The 19,166-nt window shown below is 39.1% G+C and overlaps 1 protein-coding gene across 1 annotated transcript in view; it reads left to right on the top strand.

Moving 5' to 3' along the window:
* The window catches only part of cfap298 (cilia and flagella associated protein 298), a 103,380-nt gene that overhangs the window by 47,936 nt on the left and 36,278 nt on the right, over window positions 1-19,166 (top strand). Inside the window, exon 2 of the mRNA XM_039744920.1 lies at window positions 13,853-13,984. Coding sequence (XP_039600854.1) covers window positions 13,853-13,984 — 132 coding nt within the window. The remainder of the gene's footprint in view (window positions 1-13,852; window positions 13,985-19,166) is intronic.

The following is a 19,166-nucleotide window of genomic DNA, read 5'->3' as shown; positions in this document are numbered from 1 at the left end:
CTATGGCAAATGCCAATTGAGCTCCCCGGTGCTGTGCAGTGAGCACAGGGCAGTAGACATTTGGGCCCTCAGGCAACCCTCATGAAGTCTGTTTCTGATTGTTTGGTCAGAGACATTCACACCAGTGGCCTGCTGGAGGTCATTTTGTAGGGCTCTGGCAGTACTCATCCTGTTCCTCCTTGCCCAAAGGAGCAGATACTGGTCCTGCTGATGGGTTATGGACCTTCTATGGCTCTCTCCAGCTCTCCTAGAGTAACTTCTTGTCTCCTAGAATCTCCTCCATGCCCTTGAGACTGTGCAGGGAGACACAGCAAACCTTCTGGCAATGACACGTATTGATGTGCCATCCTGGAGAAGTTGGACTACCTGTGCAACCTCTGTAGGGTCCAGGTATCACCTCGTGCTACCAGTAGTGACACTGACTGTAGCCAAATGCAAAACTAGTGAAGAAACAGTCAGAAAAGATGAGGAGGGAAAATGTCAGTGGCCTGACAAACCATTCCTGTTTTGGGGGTCATCTCATTGTTGCCCCTCTAGTGCATCTGTTGTTAATTTCATTAACACCACAGCAGCTGAAACTGATTAACAACCCCTCTGCTACTTAACTGACCAGATTAATATCCCATAAGTTTCATTGACTTTATGCTATACTCTGATTAAAAGTGTTCCTTTAATTCTTTTGAGCAGTATATATATATATATATATATATATATATATATATATATATATATATATATATATATATATATATATATATATATATATATATATATATGTGTATACAGTTGTTTAAGCATTAGTTGTGTTCTGTGTGCAAAAATCCTTGTAGTACTTACTCTGGTTCCTGTTTAAAGTGACCCCACCTGCTGTTCTTATATTTGCTCATATTTGGACCTGTGTCCATATTGCAAAAATTGTGCAGAAACCCTTGCAACACACACTGTGTCTTGAGCAAAAGTTTTGTCACTGAATTGCTGAGGGTTTTGTACAGAAGTGTAAAAAAATATGGACAAAGTGAAGAAAAAAAACTATGTCGAGAATAAAGTCAAGATGTTGACTTTATTCTGGACATTTCCACTTTAATCTTGATGCTTATGACGAGAATAAAGTCGACATGTTTCTACATAACTTATGACAGGGTTTGAGAAAATCTGGTAAATTAAACATTCATTTTAAGATGAAGTTTAGTTTATGATGTTCGACTTTAATGACAAACTCCGAGAATAAAATCAACATGTCGAATTTCATCTTGAGATAAACGTCGAGAATAAAGTGGAAATGTCGACTTTATTCTTGACATAAGCGTCGAGATTAAAGTGTCAGTGTCGAGAATGCGTACCTGCCGTAGTGCAAGTGTCAATTGAATATCCAACAGGCTGTCCCTTTCATACTCAAAAGTTTTATTCAGGCATGTCAAACATGCGGCCCACAACAGAAATCTGTGCGGCCCGCATGACAGATCCTAGTTAGCACTAAACTTGTACAAAATGATTACTATCGTTTGTGATTGAATCATTCTGCATCTTTGTTGTTACTTATTTACTTTTGTTACTTCTGCCTTCTGATAAAAGCACGTTTTCCCTTGGCATTACGGTACCGGAAACGTCATCTGCTAGTAAAGTTGTAGCCGTGACGTCGCAACTGAAGTGCTAGGCTGTGGTCCGTCGCCCACTACCGGGCCGCAAGAGAACTGCCAGCAACAGAGACTCACTCAGTTAGGGGCTACAGCAAAAAGACAGCCCCCTTCACTGAGGACACTTTTCAGAACTCTAGGCGGGTGGGGCTTTACAGCGGTGCAGAGAGAGGAGAGAGACTGCAGTGAGAGAGTATTACAATGAAGTATTTGTATGTTTCTGACAGTTTCCTCATATGACACAAGTCTATAGAAATCTCATTACTACGAAGTACATTCAGCAGCAGATACTTTCACTACAACGAAGTGACCTTGAAATGCTTGAATGAGTCCTCCACAGAGCAGTTAGTTCTGGCTGTGGCCGCAGCTCAGTTGTGCACATTTGCACGATCCCCAAACAGAAACATTGCAAGAAATGTTCTTTCTTCGAACTTTCCTCATACTGTTTTTTTGCTGTTTTTTTGTTTTTTGTGGTTTTCAGTGATACGTTTTCCTTATTGCTCGTCAACATTTGAAAAACAACCATTTGAATTTAACTCATTGTCACCCTTCTATAGAAATGGCAGACACGAAAAAACTAACAGTGTTAATGTTTGTGATGTGCAATCTGTTGGAATGACAAATGCAGTGAATACAGTGGTGTGAAAAACTATTTGCCCCCTTCCTGATTTCTTATTCTTTTGCATGTTTGTCGCAAAAAATGTTTCTGATCATCAAACACGTTTAACCATTAGTCAAATATAACACAAGTAAACACAAAATGCAGTTTTTAAATGATGGTTTTTATTATTTAGGGAGAAAAAATCCAAACCTACATGGCCCTGTGTGAAAAAGTAATTGCCCCCTGAACCTAATAACTGGTTGGGCCACCTTTAGCAGCAATAACTGCAATCAAGCATTTGCGATAACTTGCAATGAGTCTTTTTACAGCGCTCTGGAGGAATTTTGGCCCACTCATCTTTGCAGAATTGTTGTAATTCAGCTTTATTTGAGGGTTTTCTAGCATGAACCGCCTTTTTAAGGTCATGCCATATCATCTCAGTTGGATTCAGGTCAGGACTTTGACTAGGCCACTCCAAAGTCTTCATTTTGTTTTTCTTCAGCCATTCAGAGGTGGATTTGCTGCTGTATTTTGGGTCATTGTCCTGTTGTAGCACCCAAGATCGCTTCAGCTTGAGTTGACGAACAGATGGCCGGACATTCTCCTTCAGGATTTTTTGGTAGACAATAGAATTCATGGTTCCATCTATCACAGCAAGCCTTCCAGGTCCTGAAGCAGCAAAACAACCCCAGACCATCACACTACCACCACCATATTTTACGGTTGGTATGATGTTCTTTTTCTGAAATGCTGTGTTCCTTTTACGCCAGATGTAACGGGACATTTGCCTTCCAAAAAGTTCAACTTTTGTCTCATCAGTCCACAAGATATTTTCCCAAAAGTCTTGGCAATCATTGATGTTTCTTAGCAAAATTGAGACAAGCCCTAATGTTCTTTTTGCTTAACAGTGGTTTGCATCTTGGAAATCTGCCATGCAGGCCGTTTTTGCCCAGTCTCTTTCTTATGGTGGAGTCATGAACACTGACCTTAATTGAGGCAAGTGAGGCCTGCAGTTCTTTAGACGTTGTCCTGGGGTGTCTTGTGACCTCTCAGATGAGTCGTCTCTGCGCTCTTGGGGTAATTTTGGTCAGCCGGCCACTCCTGGGAAGGTTCACCACTGTTCCATGTTTTTGCCATTTGTGGATAATGGCTCTCACTGTGGTTCGCTGGAGTCCCAAAGCTTTAGAAATGGCTTTATAACCTTTACCAGACTGATAGATCTCAATTACTTCTGTTCTCATTTGTTCCTGAATTTCTTTGGATGTTGACATGATGTCTAGCTTTTGAGGTGCTTTTGGTCTACTTCTCTGTGTCAGGCAGCTCCTATTTAAGTGATTTCTTGATTGAAACAGGTGTGGCAGTAATCAGGCCTGGGGGTGGCTACGGAAATTGAACTCAGGTTTTTTTTTTAACAAGGGGGCAATTACTTTTGCACACAGGGCCATGTAGGTTTGGATTTTTTTTTCTTCCTAAATAATAAAAACCATCATTTAAAAACTGCATTTTGTGTTTACTTGTGTTATATTTGACTAATGGTTAAATGTGTTTGATGATCAGAAACATTTTGTGTGACAAACATGCAAAAGAATAAGAAATCATGAAGGGGGCAAGTAGTTTTTCACACCACTGTATGTCTTTATTATATGGAAAAAAGAAGAAAAATCTCGGGTTGTAAACGTATGCTTACTGCTGCATTTGAAGACGTCAGAAAAGCCGTTTTATGTGGTTCAGTGATGCTCATTTAAGAAACATTCCTATTAATGTGGCACTCTTTCAAGAAAATATAAGGTTTTTAAACTCTCTTGGGACCCGGACAAAGAATCTCACACAGATCGCAGCAATAGCACTTTAGGACACACTTCAGCGTGTCGTTCCCGTTGGGTGGGGGGTATCCCAGATCCCAAAAGAGTTCAGAAACCTCAAAATATGAAGAAGAAAAAGATGATTTGGCTTCTGATTGATAACTGTGCTGCCCACAACATGCTTCCGCATTTAGATAATGTTCACATTGAATTCCTCCCACCCAATTGCACAGCAGTGCTTCAGTCACTGGATTTGGGCATCATTCACACCCTGAAAGTGTATTATCGCAAGGAAATGCTAAGAAAAATTCTCGTCAGCATAACTTGTAGACAGGAGAAGATTAAAATAAAATGAAAGAAGCTATTGAAGCTGCTTCCGTTTCCAACATCCTATCTTAGTGATGCACGTTTTCTACAGTGACAGCAACCAAAACGAGATTACGGAGTAGTCTGAACATAAGCAACACACTTCGCTTGTCACTGTCTTCCATCGTCCCCAGATGGGATTGTCTGGTTGCAGGAAAACATCTCGGGGCTCTCACTGATTTGGCATTATGGTAAGCTGTATAATTTCTGTTACTAAATTATAACATAATAATAATATAAATGTAAATTGTGCATAAAACTGCCCTACAAACCCACCTATAGTCACCCCACAAACTCCAAGCTACAGTAACTTAGTATAATAGTATTTGTTACAGTGCGGCCTGCTGACGCATGTATGGCAGTCGAAGTGGCCCACCAATGGTAGGGAGTTTGACATGCCTAGTCTTATTCATAGGTAGGTTAATTTTTTTTCAAACGTTTTACCAACATGAGCAAAAGAAGTGTTCAGAAAACAACACTGCTCAGATATTTCAGAAAAGAGAGGTCACAAACTAATGACGGTGCGGCGTCAACTCCTCATGTGGCAATTTCAGACAAAGACATTGCAGAGGCTGGTCCTTTAGGGGAAGTCTCTTCAGCACACACTCTGCCAATTGATAAATCTAAGCACCGCTTATCCAGCAAAAACAATGATTTAATGATTTTGATTGGCTAATGGTCAAAGAAAATGTTATGTGGTGCTCATTGTGCATGAAATAAACAAACACCCCCCAAGGAGGGGTTACTTTGGGTAAATGTATACAAACGCATACATACACAAGAATTCTGGAAAAAAAAGCTTGCTGGACCATGAAAAAAGTAAAACGCACATTGAATCTTCTGCTGACCTTTTTTTGAAAGTGTGTTCTTGCGTAAACTGGAATCGGTCAAATTGAAAGATCTGTATATATGTTAACTTACAGAGAGATGCCTTTGTGGGAGCTTTAAGATCCATGCATTGTTTGGTAAAAAATGAGTTGCCACATACAACGTGGTGTGAAAAGCTGTAAAGAAAAAGGTTGTTCCTTTTTACAATATCTTAATATTGGTAAAAATGCACATTACACCTCTAAAAGAATAATGCAAGAGCTGCTGGATGTCTCAGAAATAAAATCTAACGTACTGAAAAATATACACACACAGAAAAGATTTTCAGTATTCTGTGTGATGAAACCACAGATATCTCAGATGTAATACATTTAATTATTTACATTAAATATGTTTGCCAGATCACTAAAGAGGTCAGAATTAGTTTTGAATCAACCCGCAATATGATTGATGGCAAAGAGGAGACTATAGCCAACACTCTGAGTAAGACTCTGGACACTCTAGGCTTGAAAACTACTAATCTGGTTGGACTAGGGTCAGATGGAGTGGCTGTTATAATTGGGAAAAAGAAAGGTGTAGCAAAACTGCTTGGAGATAAAACATCTGGACTCTTGGTCAACCGCCACAGTGTAAACTGCTGATTGGCCCTTGCAAATGCACAAGCAGCAGCTGCTGTACCTTATTTAACAAAACTGAACATCTTAAGGCAGCTATAATATTTCTTCCAAAATTCTTCAGTTAGGATGGCTGGTTTAACGGAAATTCAGAATATTCTGAACATTCCCCAGATTAAGCTGAAAATGGCCAGTGACACTAGATGGCTGTCTGACTTTGCAGTACAGTCACTACGACAGTGTACGATGAGTGATCTCCTTGCAGGGCCCAGATCAATACTTGTGCCTCTTGGTTTATGTCATAACAATTGTTATTTACAATTTTTGTTAGGGTTGCAGGATCCTGAATTGGATACTTCTTAAATTTAATAAAAATATTCTGGCACAAGTGTCAAACCTTAAAAAAGGAAGTCATATTGAGCTTTGGAAAATAATTAATAATAGTTAACTAATAAAAATAGTGCACATTTAATTTTCCCCACCACCAAATTTCCCCGTCCTGCCCCACCCGGCTACTTTTTCTTGCCACCCGGCTGGAAAAAATTTCTGGGGAGAACACTGCTATACAGTAATCCCTTGTTTATCGTGGTTCCAAGGCCGGTCGCAATAACTGAATTTCCGCGAAGTAGGGACACCATATTTATTTAATTATTTAACGTGTATTTGGACTTTTTAAACCCTCCCTGTACTGTTTACAACCCACCCTTTACTCTATTAATAACAGGGACAACTGTTAACACTAGAATTACCAGAGCCTACGAAAAAACTCGTAATTCCGTCCCACCTTAAACTGCTTCTTAAATCCCTTCACACCTCTCCGCCAGCGTCCTTTGTCTTCTAAATGTACTGATAAAGTGAAGCTTGGAGCAGCCGGCTATTCCATCCCCCACCAATTTAGAACGTGCACGAACTTCAGCTTGATTGAGTATCTGGGAGTGAAGTGGAGTTTTAGAGTGGAAATAATAGATCGTTATTTGGAACGCACGCATTTCATGTCTGTTCCGTTTCTACAGTAATCTGTGTCAACACATTGTTAAAACAAACGTTTTTTATATTCTAGTAGTAGATGACAAAATGTAGGCATAAACTATATAGTGTATGAAGCCTGAAGTCCAAATAGCAAAGAAACATTTTCACAAGAATAACACAATTGCGCTTTTATTCAAAAATATAACTGCAGAAACAAAAAGCCGCCTAAACATGCGACATTGACAGCACTTTATTGTGTCTTCCTCTGTGGTTCGATAGACTCAGCCACCGCTTGGGAATCAAGAGGTCACGAGTTCGATCCTGTGCCCATCCATTTTGAGAAGTAAACTGCTCTTAGTCTCACTGTTTTAGAATAAAAGCATACATTTGATTTCAGTCTGTAACTGCCGGTGCAATTTATGATCCTTGTAAAGGTTAGCTTTTTTTTATTCACTTTTCATTCTCTCAGTCGCGTTCAGAATCAATCCATACAACACCAACTGACACGGCTGTTTTCACTAAAGACGCGCTATAGCTCTGCAGTGTACCACGATGCATACTAACGCCAAACCCCCCCCCAGCCCCCCCCCGCATTCCCAGGGTTCTGACACACAAACGCTGGCGAAGCTGCCTTCTTCTCATCTCATCGTCACTTGATTTTCTTTTTATTCAGTTTTATTGAGTGTTCCTGCCAGTCCCCGCATGTTGCTGTATGCTGTTTCTTTTGTACTCAAGGACACGCAGAGGAAAGAATGGTAAAGACCAGTAACTTCGGCGCTATATGCAATCATCAGACATTCCCCATCTGCCCGCGTCGTTCAAACACAGGAACATATATTGGTGTAAAAGTATAACAAAAGTGCACTTTTATTCAAGTGCACTTTTTCCATCGTCTTTTCCTGTAAGAAGCAATGTACACACTTCTCTCTATGCTGTGGTTTATATTACACACCTGAAAGAAAGAGACAATATATGTGAAAATATCATCGCACTAATGCAATATTATTTGAAAACGAACAGCGTCAGATCGGGTGTGAATTTATGCAGGAACTGGAAATTCTCTGATGCGGGACCTTCCCCCAGGGAAGAAAAGTACAGTGTCAGGTGCTCATTCAGTGTAATAGAAACCATAGCACAGAGAGGTGTGTACACGGCAACAAGTACACGTGTCGTAAATGTAGGAAGGACGGTCCTTGGGTGTGTGGGAACTGTTAATATTTGAATGTGATGATTTTATATAGCACGGAATGAAAATCAGCACTTCTTAGCATTGCACCATGCAAGCTGTCGTATCAATCGCCTACTGTAACTTGCTTTCTTTTTTCTTCGGTAATACAGGTAGTTTTGAATAAAAGTGCACTTGTTTTGTTTGAGAAACATTCGTGGCATTACACGTGTATTTTTTGAGCATGCCCGTTTGAGCATTTGTCGGACACCTTGTGCATAACTGGCCACACATCTTGGGGTATAGCAGCATAGGAAAGGTGAATTGACATTTAACTTTAAGGCTGCGATCAACGATGAAATCAGCAGCCTCAATGTCTCCATCCAGCTGGTCATGGTTGACAGTGACTGGTGATATTCAGATCTGACGTTTAACTCTTTTATTTTCTCACTTATCTGCATCTTTAACTTTTTACATGCTTGGGCTTAGAGCCCAAATGACTTGCACCACACTTTGGGAGCTTAATTGCAACACAAAACATTTTTTTGATTTTTTTTTTTTTTTTTGAGCAATACAATAAAAATATTTAATGAATACACAGGGAGCTCTTTTCTTAACAATGGTATGGTGAACAAGGCTGGTGAAGCAACTAGTAGAATACTAACCACTCCTTTTTCTTTTCTCCTTTTTTTTTTTTTTAAATTACAAATATTGTGATAGATATATTTTGGATTATCTTACTTGCCTAAAAGGGATAGTCAAACAAAGAGGTGCAGCCATTTACTGGGTCTTCAGAATTATATTAATAGAATACATCTATTTCAGTTTCCATCCACAGTGATTATCATTAGGTTTACTACTGTAGATTCTGTTTTTAATTTAGCTGGGATGTAGAGAAATTAAAACTTTTCTCTATGCCAAGTATTTGCTTGATACATTGACCTTGAAATGCAGTGGCAGAAATTAAAAGCAGATTCAAATGCAAAAAATGTGGAGAATGGGAGGGTAGCATTATATAGTGATGTAGCAGAATTCAGAGGTGACATGCAAATACAAATTGGTAGCAGATATTTGTGTATTCAAAAGGAAGGTAAAAATACAGAGCCAGAGAAAAATTTATGTTAATAGAAAGGCCTCCTTCACAGTGGCTTGCAACCTGTGATATGATGTATTGTGATTTGGAGTTATAAAGTGAATTGGGCCTGTTGCAGTGTGAGGACTTGTATTCAAAAGCCTAAATAGCTTCAGTAGATTATTAGTGGTTTGTTGTTATCATGATGGATAGGATACAAGTTTGCCTGTTGCTGTAGACCAAGCACAAGTTGCAGCTAAGCACCTGGCTATGTGAGTCAGTTTCCAGAATATGGACATGCATACTGTGTTTGTGCTACAGTTTGATTCTCCTTAATATTGTATACTCCTTCTTGAACATTCAATGGATGCAATGGGTCATCCATAGAATAAATACATTTAAAATTTGCATGTGGGTGTGTTTTTTCAATTAACCATATTGGTTTGCTATGTTTTGAAGTTGAAACAGTTGGTGAAGAAAATGCCAAAGTGTAAGTGAGAAGCGCAATGAACATTAAAGAGAATTAGGAAATGCACAAAAGTGTGAAGTTTTTCTGTGTAAGAGAAGCATGTACCAAAATCGGTCAGCAATCAAAGCTTTTCATGGTGGCACCCAGTACATGATGACCCAATATCATGGGACACGGTGTTACCCTTTCTCATGTTTGCTGTTCATGAATCTCCTCAGGCATTTACTGGTTTAAGTCCATTTGAACTATTATTTGTCAGGTGACCATGGGAGGTGTTGTACAGTGGGTATGGAAAGTATTCAGACCACCTTCAATTTTTCACTCTTTTTTATATTGCAGCCATTTGCTAAAATCATTTAACTTAATTTTTTCCCTCATTAATGTACACACAGCACCCCATATTGAGAGACAAAAAAAAAAGAATTTTTGAAATTGTTGCAGATTTATTAAAAAAGAAACTAAAATATCGCATGGTCCTAAGTATTCAGACCCTTTGCTCAGTATTTAGTAGAAGCACCCTTTTGAGCTAATACAGCCATGAGTCTTCTTGGGAAAGATGCAACAAGTTTTTCACACCTGGATCTGGAAATCCTCTGCCATTCCTCCTTGCAGATCCTCTCCAGTTCTGTCAGGTTGGATGGTAAACGTTGGTGGACAGCCATTTTTAGGTCTCTCCAGAGATGCTTAATTGGGTTTAAGTCTGGGCTCTGGCTGGGCCATTCAAGAACAGTCACAGAGTTGTTGTGAAGCCACTCCTTCATTATTTTAGCTGTGTTCTTAGGGTCATTGTCTTGTTGGAAGGTAAACCTTCGGCCCAGTCTGAGGTCCTTAGCACTCTGGAGAAGGTTTTTGTCCAGGATATCCCTGTACTTGGCCACATTCATCTTTCCCTCGATTGCAACCAGTCGTCCTGTCCCTGCAGCTGAAAAACACCCCCACAGCATGATGCTGCTACCACCATGCTTCACTGTGGGGACTGTATTGGACAAGTGATGAGCAGTGCCTGGTTTTCTCCACACATACCTCTTAGAATTAAGGCCAAAAAGTTCTATCTTGGTCTCATCAGACCAGATAATCTTATTTCTCACCATCTCAGAGTCCTTCAGGTGTCCTTTAGCAAACTCCATGCGGGCTGTCATGTGTCTTGCACTGAGGAGAGGTTTCCGACAGGCCACTCTGCCATAAAGCCCTGACTGATTGGGGAGCTGCAGTGATGGTTGTCTTTCTACAACTTTCTCCCATCTCCTGACTGCATCTTTGGAGCTCAGCCAAAGTGATCTTTGGGTTCTTCTTTACCTATCTCACCAAGGCTCTTCTCCCCCGGTAGCTCAGCTTGACCGGACGGCCAGCTCTAGGAAGGGTTCTGGTCGTCCCAAACGTCTTCCATTTAAGGATTATGGAGGTCACTGTGCTCTTGGGATCCTTAAGTGCAGCAGAAATTTTTTTTGTAACCTTGGCCAGATCTGTGCCTTGCCACAATTCTGTCTCTGAGCTCTTCAGGCAGCTCCTTTGACCTCATGATTCTTATTTGCTCTGACATGCATTGTGAGCTGTAAGGTCTTATATAGACAGGTGTGTGGCTTTCCTAATCAAGTCCGATCAGTATAATCAAACACAGCTGGACTCAAATGAAGGTGATCTCAAGGATGATCAGAAGAAATGGAAAGCACCTGAGTTAAATATGAGTGTCACAGCAAAGGGTCTGAATACTTAGAACCATGTGATATTTCAGTTTTTCTTTTTTAATAAATCTGCAACAATTTCAAAAATTCTTTTTTTTGTCAATATGGGGTGCTGTGTGTACATTAATGAGGGAAAACATTTTTTTAAATGATTTTAGTAAATGGCTGCAATATAACAGAGTGAAAAATTGAAGGGGGTCTGAATACTTTCCGTACCCACTGTATATTTTTTGGGAAAAATGGATGGTGATTTACACTGATACTCACAGGGTGAAATTTGTTGATTGGGTTGTTTCGCTACAGGAACATATTTCTAAATTGTCCTCTATCACTCTGGTGCCTCAGCAACATAAAGAAGAGGCACAAAAATGTAATTATGATAGGAAAAGCAAACTTTGCAAATTCAAAAAAGGGTGATTGGGTATTTGTTTTGCTCCCATCTGACCCATATAAGTTTCTGGTGAAATGGCTGTGTCCTGTGGTGGTGGAGGAACGAATGAGCCCTGTGAGCTATAAGTTTAGGATTCCCGGCCAGTGAAAGCCCGTTCAAATCTCACATGTTAATCTTTTGAAGGAGTGCCATGACCCTAATGAGCAGGTGGTGCCTGCTGGTTCTGAAATCTCTCAAACTGAGGTTGCTATTGATGGACACACAGAAGGATGAGCTACTGTCCCTGACTGGAAGGAACTCTGTTGTCTTTTCATCGTTCCCTGGCTAAAGTGAACTTGGTGAACACAAGATTGTGATTGAGCCTGGTTTTAATGTATAGCTGTGCCCATATCGTATAGTAGAAGCAAAGAGGACTGCGGTAAACTATGAGGTAAAACAGATGCTTGAGTTGGGTGTGATTCACGAGACAGTTGTTCTGTTACCAAAACTGAATGGTTCTTTTCAGTTGTGTATAGATTTTAGATACTTGAATAAAATTTCCAAAATTGATGCGTACCCGATGCGATGAATTACTGGAGAAACTCTGACAAGCCTCATATATTTCTATCCTGGCTCTCTCGAAAGTGAAACTGGCAGTTTCCTCTAGAGGAATCCTGTTGCAAGAAGGCCACATTCACCACCCTGGATGGGTTGTTCAAATTCACTTAGTTTTTTTGAATGAAGAATCTAGTTACTATACGAGGTAAGACACAAAAATAAATGTATTTATTAATGAATTAAAGCATTCTAAACATTGTCACCTTCTATATATTTACCCTGCCCTATCTCTACACCGCTCCATACGTATCTTCCATTGATTGAAACAGTGCTGGAGGTGTTCTTACTTGAGGCTCTTCAACAGGCTTGCCGTTTCTGTCTTCACTTCATCCATTAAAGAAAAATGTGTTCCCTTCCCATATCGTATAGTAGAAGCAAAGAGGACTGCGGTAAACTATGAGGTAAAACAGATGCTTGAGTTGGGTGTGATTCACGAGACAGTTGTTCTGTTACCAAAACTGAATGGTTCTTTTCAGTTGTGTATAGATTTTAGATACTTGAATAAAATTTCCAAAATTGATGCGTACCCGATGCGATGAATTACTGGAGAAACTCTGACAAGCCTCATATATTTCTATCCTGGCTCTCTCGAAAGTGAAACTGGCAGTTTCCTCTAGAGGAATCCTGTTGCAAGAAGGCCACATTCACCACCCTGGATGGGTTGTTCAAATTCACTTAGTTTTTTTGAATGAAGAATCTAGTTACTATACGAGGTAAGACACAAAAATAAATGTATTTATTAATGAATTAAAGCATTCTAAACATTGTCACCTTCTATATATTTACCCTGCCCTATCTCTACACCGCTCCATACGTATCTTCCATTGATTGAAACAGTGCTGGAGGTGTTCTTACTTGAGGCTCTTCAACAGGCTTGCCGTTTCTGTCTTCACTTCATCCATTAAAGAAAAATGTGTTCCCTTCAGGTCACTTTTGATTTTCGGGAGCAAGTAAAAATCACAGGGAGCTAAATCGGGTAAATAGAGAGGATGATCGAGGACAGGAATGTTTTTGTCAGTCAGAAAGTACTTTACGGAAAAAGTAGTACAACCATTTGGAACAATCTAATTCACCGCTTTAATGTTTTCTTCTGTCCAAGACGAGTGTGGGTGTCCTGGACGTTGAACATCTTTCACATTTTCTTGTTCTTCCTTGAAACATTTGTGCCATTCAAGAACTTGTGTGCGAGATAAACTGTTATAACCATGCACTGTTTTTATCATTTCATACATTTCTGTGGCCGTTCAATTTCACGAGAAATTTGATGTTGATTTTCTGTTCGAGTTTTTCACCCGGCATTATTGCGGCAACTCATGTAGCAATTGTTGTGCAAATACTGACTGGGCTATTCATAGGATATACCTAGCCAGTTGGCAGTTTGAGAGGGCGTGTAGGATGGGATATAGTTCCATGATTTATGTCTAGCCGACCTCCAGACAGTTTTTCAGGAAAGCCCGAAGTCTGGTAATTTTTGTGTCTCAACTCGTATGCTTGGTGATTCGTTTACAGTAAGAAATCAGTTTTTTCAAGAGTATACATTCTAACAAAATCTATTTAAGGGCAGAGTGTAAAATTTTCTAAAAAACCTTCAGCAGATATCAGTGACATCTGCAAATAATTTTTCTTACACTATAAGTCATTCCTCTTTTTATTTTGTTTCAGATGGCCTTGCAAATAATTGAAGAGTCAGAGTCACAGCTGTGGTGGGCAGGAAAGGAATTACAGAGGGGAAAGAAATTATCAGACTATCTGGGCAAAAATGAGAAAACAAAAATAATTGTAAAGCTACAAAAGGTGAGATTTTAATTAGTTTTATTTTGCAATAAGAGAAAGGGAGAATTTTTTGTCGCCAAGGGGAAATACAGATTTTTAAAAAAATAAATAGGTAAGTAAGTAAAAAAATATACACAATTTTGGTCAAAACACACACTGGAATAACTATAACGCAAGAAAATTGACTTAGCTGTCAGGGTCACAGTGAGGCATTATGTAGGTGTATTGCTGTTGGTAAGAAGAAGCCCCAATAGTGTTTCTTGACATGCTTCTGCTAAATAATTGGTTGGATGAAAGTTATGTTAATGTTGTTGTGTTATTGTGTCAGAGAAATGATGTGTAACATTGTTCATAATGGCACTGTTTTAATTCAGTCATTCGCTACCACCTCCAGAGAGTGTGGATTGCGCCATATAACTGAGCTTGCCCTTTTAATTAGCTTGCTGAATTGATGGGCCTGTCTTTTAAGAGGTGTTACTAGCCCAGTAACACCACAGCTTAGAAAATCACACTGGCCATCACAGAGTTGTCATACGCACCTCTAGCTGGAGAAATCAAAAAACAGAATTCTCAGCTTTGTCCAGGTGAGAAATAAGATTTTTGAAACAGAGAGATAATTGAATCCTGCACTTCGTCTGATTGTCAAACTACAGTGGGTCTGTGGGGTCTAGTACAACAGAACCTGTAATAGTCCAGAACCAGTCTCTCAAAGGTCTTCTTGATGTGAGATGTAAATGCGACTGGACTGTAGTCATTAGTTGAAGAGGTACCTACTTTCTTTGGAACAGGAACAATACGGGATGTTTTCCACAGCAGTGGCACTTTCTGAAGCCTTAGGGACAGACAGAACAAGTGACAGAGAGCACCACAAAGTTAGCACAGACCTTAAGAACTCGGGGCTGACTCCCATCTGGCCCTGCAGCTTTTTCTATGTGTAGCTTCCTTAGTTGTCTCTTTACTTAGTTCTGTTATGGACAGTCTACATTGATGGTCAGAGGTGGACTTGCCACTGGGCCATTTCAGTTTGTGGTAAGGGTGTTGTGGGGAGACTGGTCATTAGAAGAAGTTGGCAGTCTGAGGGAACAATCTATCTACTTTTACGAGTCCCGTACATTTACACTGGCTGTTACAGACTCAAATCAAATGTATGTTTTTATTATACAGTCATATGAAAAAGCTTGGGAACCCCTCTCATCCTGCATAATAATTTAATTTCAGCAAAAAAGGTAACAGTGGTATGTCTTTCATTTCCTAGGAACATCTGAGTACTGGGGTGTTTCCTGAATGAAGATTTTTAGTGAAGCAGTATTTAGTTGTATGAAATTAAATCAAATGTGAAATACTGGCTGTGCAAAAATTGGGGTACCCTTGTAATTTTGCTGATTTGATTGCATGTAACTGCTCAATACTGATTACTTGAAACATCAGATTTGTTGGATTAGTTCATGAGAAAATGTATTTAAGGTGGTGATTTGCAAGTTGTGCTTCCCTTTAACTCTCCTCTGAAGAGTGACGGCATGGGATCCTCGAAGCAACTCTCAAAACATCTGAAAATAAAGATGGTTCAGTATCATGGTTTAGGGGAATGCTACAAAAAGCTGTCTCAGAGGTTTAAACTGTCAGTTTCAACTGTAAGGAATGTAATCAGGAAATGGAAGGCTACAGGCACAGTTGCTGTTAAACCCAGGTCTGGAAGGCTAAGAAAAATACAGGAGCGGCATATGCGCATGATTGTGAGAATGGTTACAGACAACCCACAGATCACCTCCAAAGACTTGTAAGAACATCTTGCTGCTGATGGTGTATCTGTACATCATTCTACAATTTAGCGCAATTTGCACAAAGAACATCTGTATGGCAGGGTGATGAGAAAGAAGCCCTTTCTGCACTCACATCACAAATAGAGTCACTTACTGTATCCAAAATGCTCATTTAGAAAGCCAGATTCATTTTGGAACAAAGTGCTTTGGACTGATAAGACAAAAATTGAGTTATTTGTTCATAGCAAAAAGCGCTTTGCATGGTGGAAGAAGAACACCGCATTCCAAGAAAAACACCTGCTACCTACTGTCAAATTTGGTGGAGGTTCCATTATGCTCTGGGGCTGTGTGGCTAGTACAGGGACTGGGGCCCTAGTTAAAGTCTAAGCTCGGATGAATTCAACATAATATCAACAGATTCTTGTGATATCTGTTCAAGCATCAGTCACAAAGTTGAAGTTACGCAGGGGTTGGATATTCAAACAAGACAGTGACCGAAAACACAGTTTGAAATGTACAAAGGCATTCATACAGATGAAGTACGATATTCTGGAATGGCCGTCACAGTCCCCTGACTTGAATATCATGGAAAATCTATGAGACGATTTGAAACAGGCTGTCCATGCTCGGCAGCCATCAAATTTAACTGAACTGGAGAGATTTTGTATGGAAGAATGGTAAAAAAAAAATACCTCCATCCACAATCCAGAAACTCATCAAAGGCTATTGGAGGCATCTAGAGGCAGTTATATTTGCAAAAGGAGGCTCAACTTAGTATTGATATAATATCTCTGTTGGGGTGCCCAAATGTACGCACCTGTCTAATTTTGTTATGATGTATATTGCATATTTTCTGTTAATCCAATAAACTTAATGCCATTGGTGAAATACTACCGTTTCGATGAGGCATGTCCTATATTAAAAGGAAGTTGCTACTTTGAAAGATTAGGCAATAAAACACAGTATACAATATATAACTATATACAATATAGAACTATATATATATATATATATATATATATATATATATATATATATATATATTTTACACACACACATAAACATATATATATATACATATCTATACATATACACATATATACATACATATATATATATATCTACATATATACACATACATATACACACACACATAAATACATACACACATACATACATACACACACAAATACATATATATATACATACATACACACACACATATATAAACATATATATACATATACATACATATCTACATATATACACACACAGCTATTTCAGATCAGTGCAATACGCTGCTTGTTAAAACGGATAACTCCCGCTCTTACGCAAGTCTGCGTGGATATTATGAACTATCGATTTGTTCAAGTTCTATTTAAATTTTAAATAGAAGGAATTTTTATTTAGTCGACAGAAATATCTTTGGTAGGAATGGTAAAACAGACAGGAATATTATTCGTGAATAAATCAACTCAAACCTTAAACAACTTATAATATTTTGCTCTCCATAAAAATTTATCCTGTCTAAATTATACAAGTTAGAAATAAAGTAAATGTTAAAAGAACAAACATTCACATTTCTTTACTCTTATGTAATTTTATATAAAAAATAAACTTAGATTTTAAATATCCCAAAAGATTTTGCTCTCCATAAAAATATATCCTGTCAAAATTATACAAATTCAAATATGAACATGCTGCATAACAAAACCTAGAAATATAAATAAAATGTGTTCCTTTCAGCAATAACAAATCAAATCATTCAGTTGTCTTTGCTCATATGTCATTTTAGAGCTGGACGCCTGGCATCTTTTTTTGGCAACAGGTTCGTTTCTGTTTGGTGTGAGGTTCTGTGTTGTGGAGATTCTCAGGATGGATTGCAGGTGCTCATCAGTGAGGCGACTCCTGTGTGCTGTTTTGTTAGTCTTTATCACTGAGAAGAGCTTCTCACACAGATATGTGCTACCAAACATGCACAAGGTTCGAGCCGCATGTAGACGGACTTTTTGTTCTTCAAAGTCACCAAAGCGCCGTGCAAACTCAGTGCGCCAGTTTATCAGCAAAGTGCGATTTGGGAACACCGTAGTGACGACTTGGTTTAACATTACTTGGCAACAGGGAAAGTGGGGCAAATTGCACTGGTGCATTTGTGTCTCCCATAAAAGCAGCTTCACTTGAAATCACTTTGTGATTGTGCACGGGTTAAAACGTCCGCTGAAGTGTCAGATTCTTATTTAATTAGGCTGCTTTCTGTATCTTCTGCATTGCATTCAGGTTAACCTGATGTTTTGTCTCATAGTGCCGTCTTAGATTAAATTCTGTAATTACAGCCACATTAGCTCCACAAATGAGACACACGGGTTCAGTAAACATATACTCAGCCTCCCATCGGTTTTAAAGGCTCTATTTTCAGAATCAACTTTTCTCTTCAGCATCGGTGAGCTAGCTTCGCAATAACTTGCAGCATCATAAGGTAGACTTGATTAACGCGTAAGTGTCGCAAGGCAGCTGAAGCGCTGCATTATGGGATCTGTAGTTTATTGTGTTACCAGCGCTTCATATACCCGGCTTTAATAACAATAATACAGTATATAAAATGATCTCGGGCGGATATAATTACACGCCGGGCGGATGTGGCCCGCGCCCTTGAGTTTGACACATATGGACTAAATAGAACTTGAAAAGATATATTTTTCAAATGTGATCGCAATTCAGATAGAGTTGACGCAAGACTACAGCCTGCATGCCTCAATAAGTCATCCTTCCTCGCTCTTACTTTTTACCGCTCATCTAATGAATACACTGAGTATGGCTTTACCAAAACAATCATTGATGGCGAATAAAGTATCCATTATTCGAGTATGTAGATCGGGATATATATATATACATATATATATACCCGCGATCGCAGCGAGAAGTAGTGTGTTAAAAAGCTATGAAAAGAAAAGGGAACATTTTAAAAATAACGTAACATGACTGTCAATATACAGTATTTGTTTTGTGAGTGTTACTGAGTGTTGCTGTCATCAAGGATTTGATTATCATTATTTCTTTCAATCAGGTTCGTATTTGTAGGATGTGTTGTGTTCAAGTTACATTCCGTGTTTGTCAATCGCTGTAAAGATGACAGGTTTCATTCATCGATTCGTTTCTTACTGCATCAATAAACAGCTTGTCGTCTTCTTTATCTGAGACCTGACACACTGCATGCACGGGTTTGTTTTACACTGTCTTCCTTTAGCGGGACATTGACTTTTTCCAACGCGTGCTTTGTTTTGGATTTATGAATATGCTTGTATGTATCAAACGCTTCATATTTTTTGCTGCCTTTTCAATTGTGTAATTCGGTTTTTTTCAGCTCTTTGGAACTGTTGCTTTTATCTGTGCACTGCGTCAGTTCACGTGAGCTGCTCGGTGTACATGCATCGAAGTTTCCCAGC

The sequence above is a fragment of the Polypterus senegalus genome, chromosome 2 (assembly GCF_016835505.1).
Source record: "Polypterus senegalus isolate Bchr_013 chromosome 2, ASM1683550v1, whole genome shotgun sequence".
Classification (NCBI taxonomy): Eukaryota; Metazoa; Chordata; class Cladistia; order Polypteriformes; family Polypteridae; genus Polypterus; species Polypterus senegalus.
The sequence above is the reverse complement of the archived record's forward strand: the minus strand, read 5'-3'. Positions and strand labels throughout refer to the sequence as shown.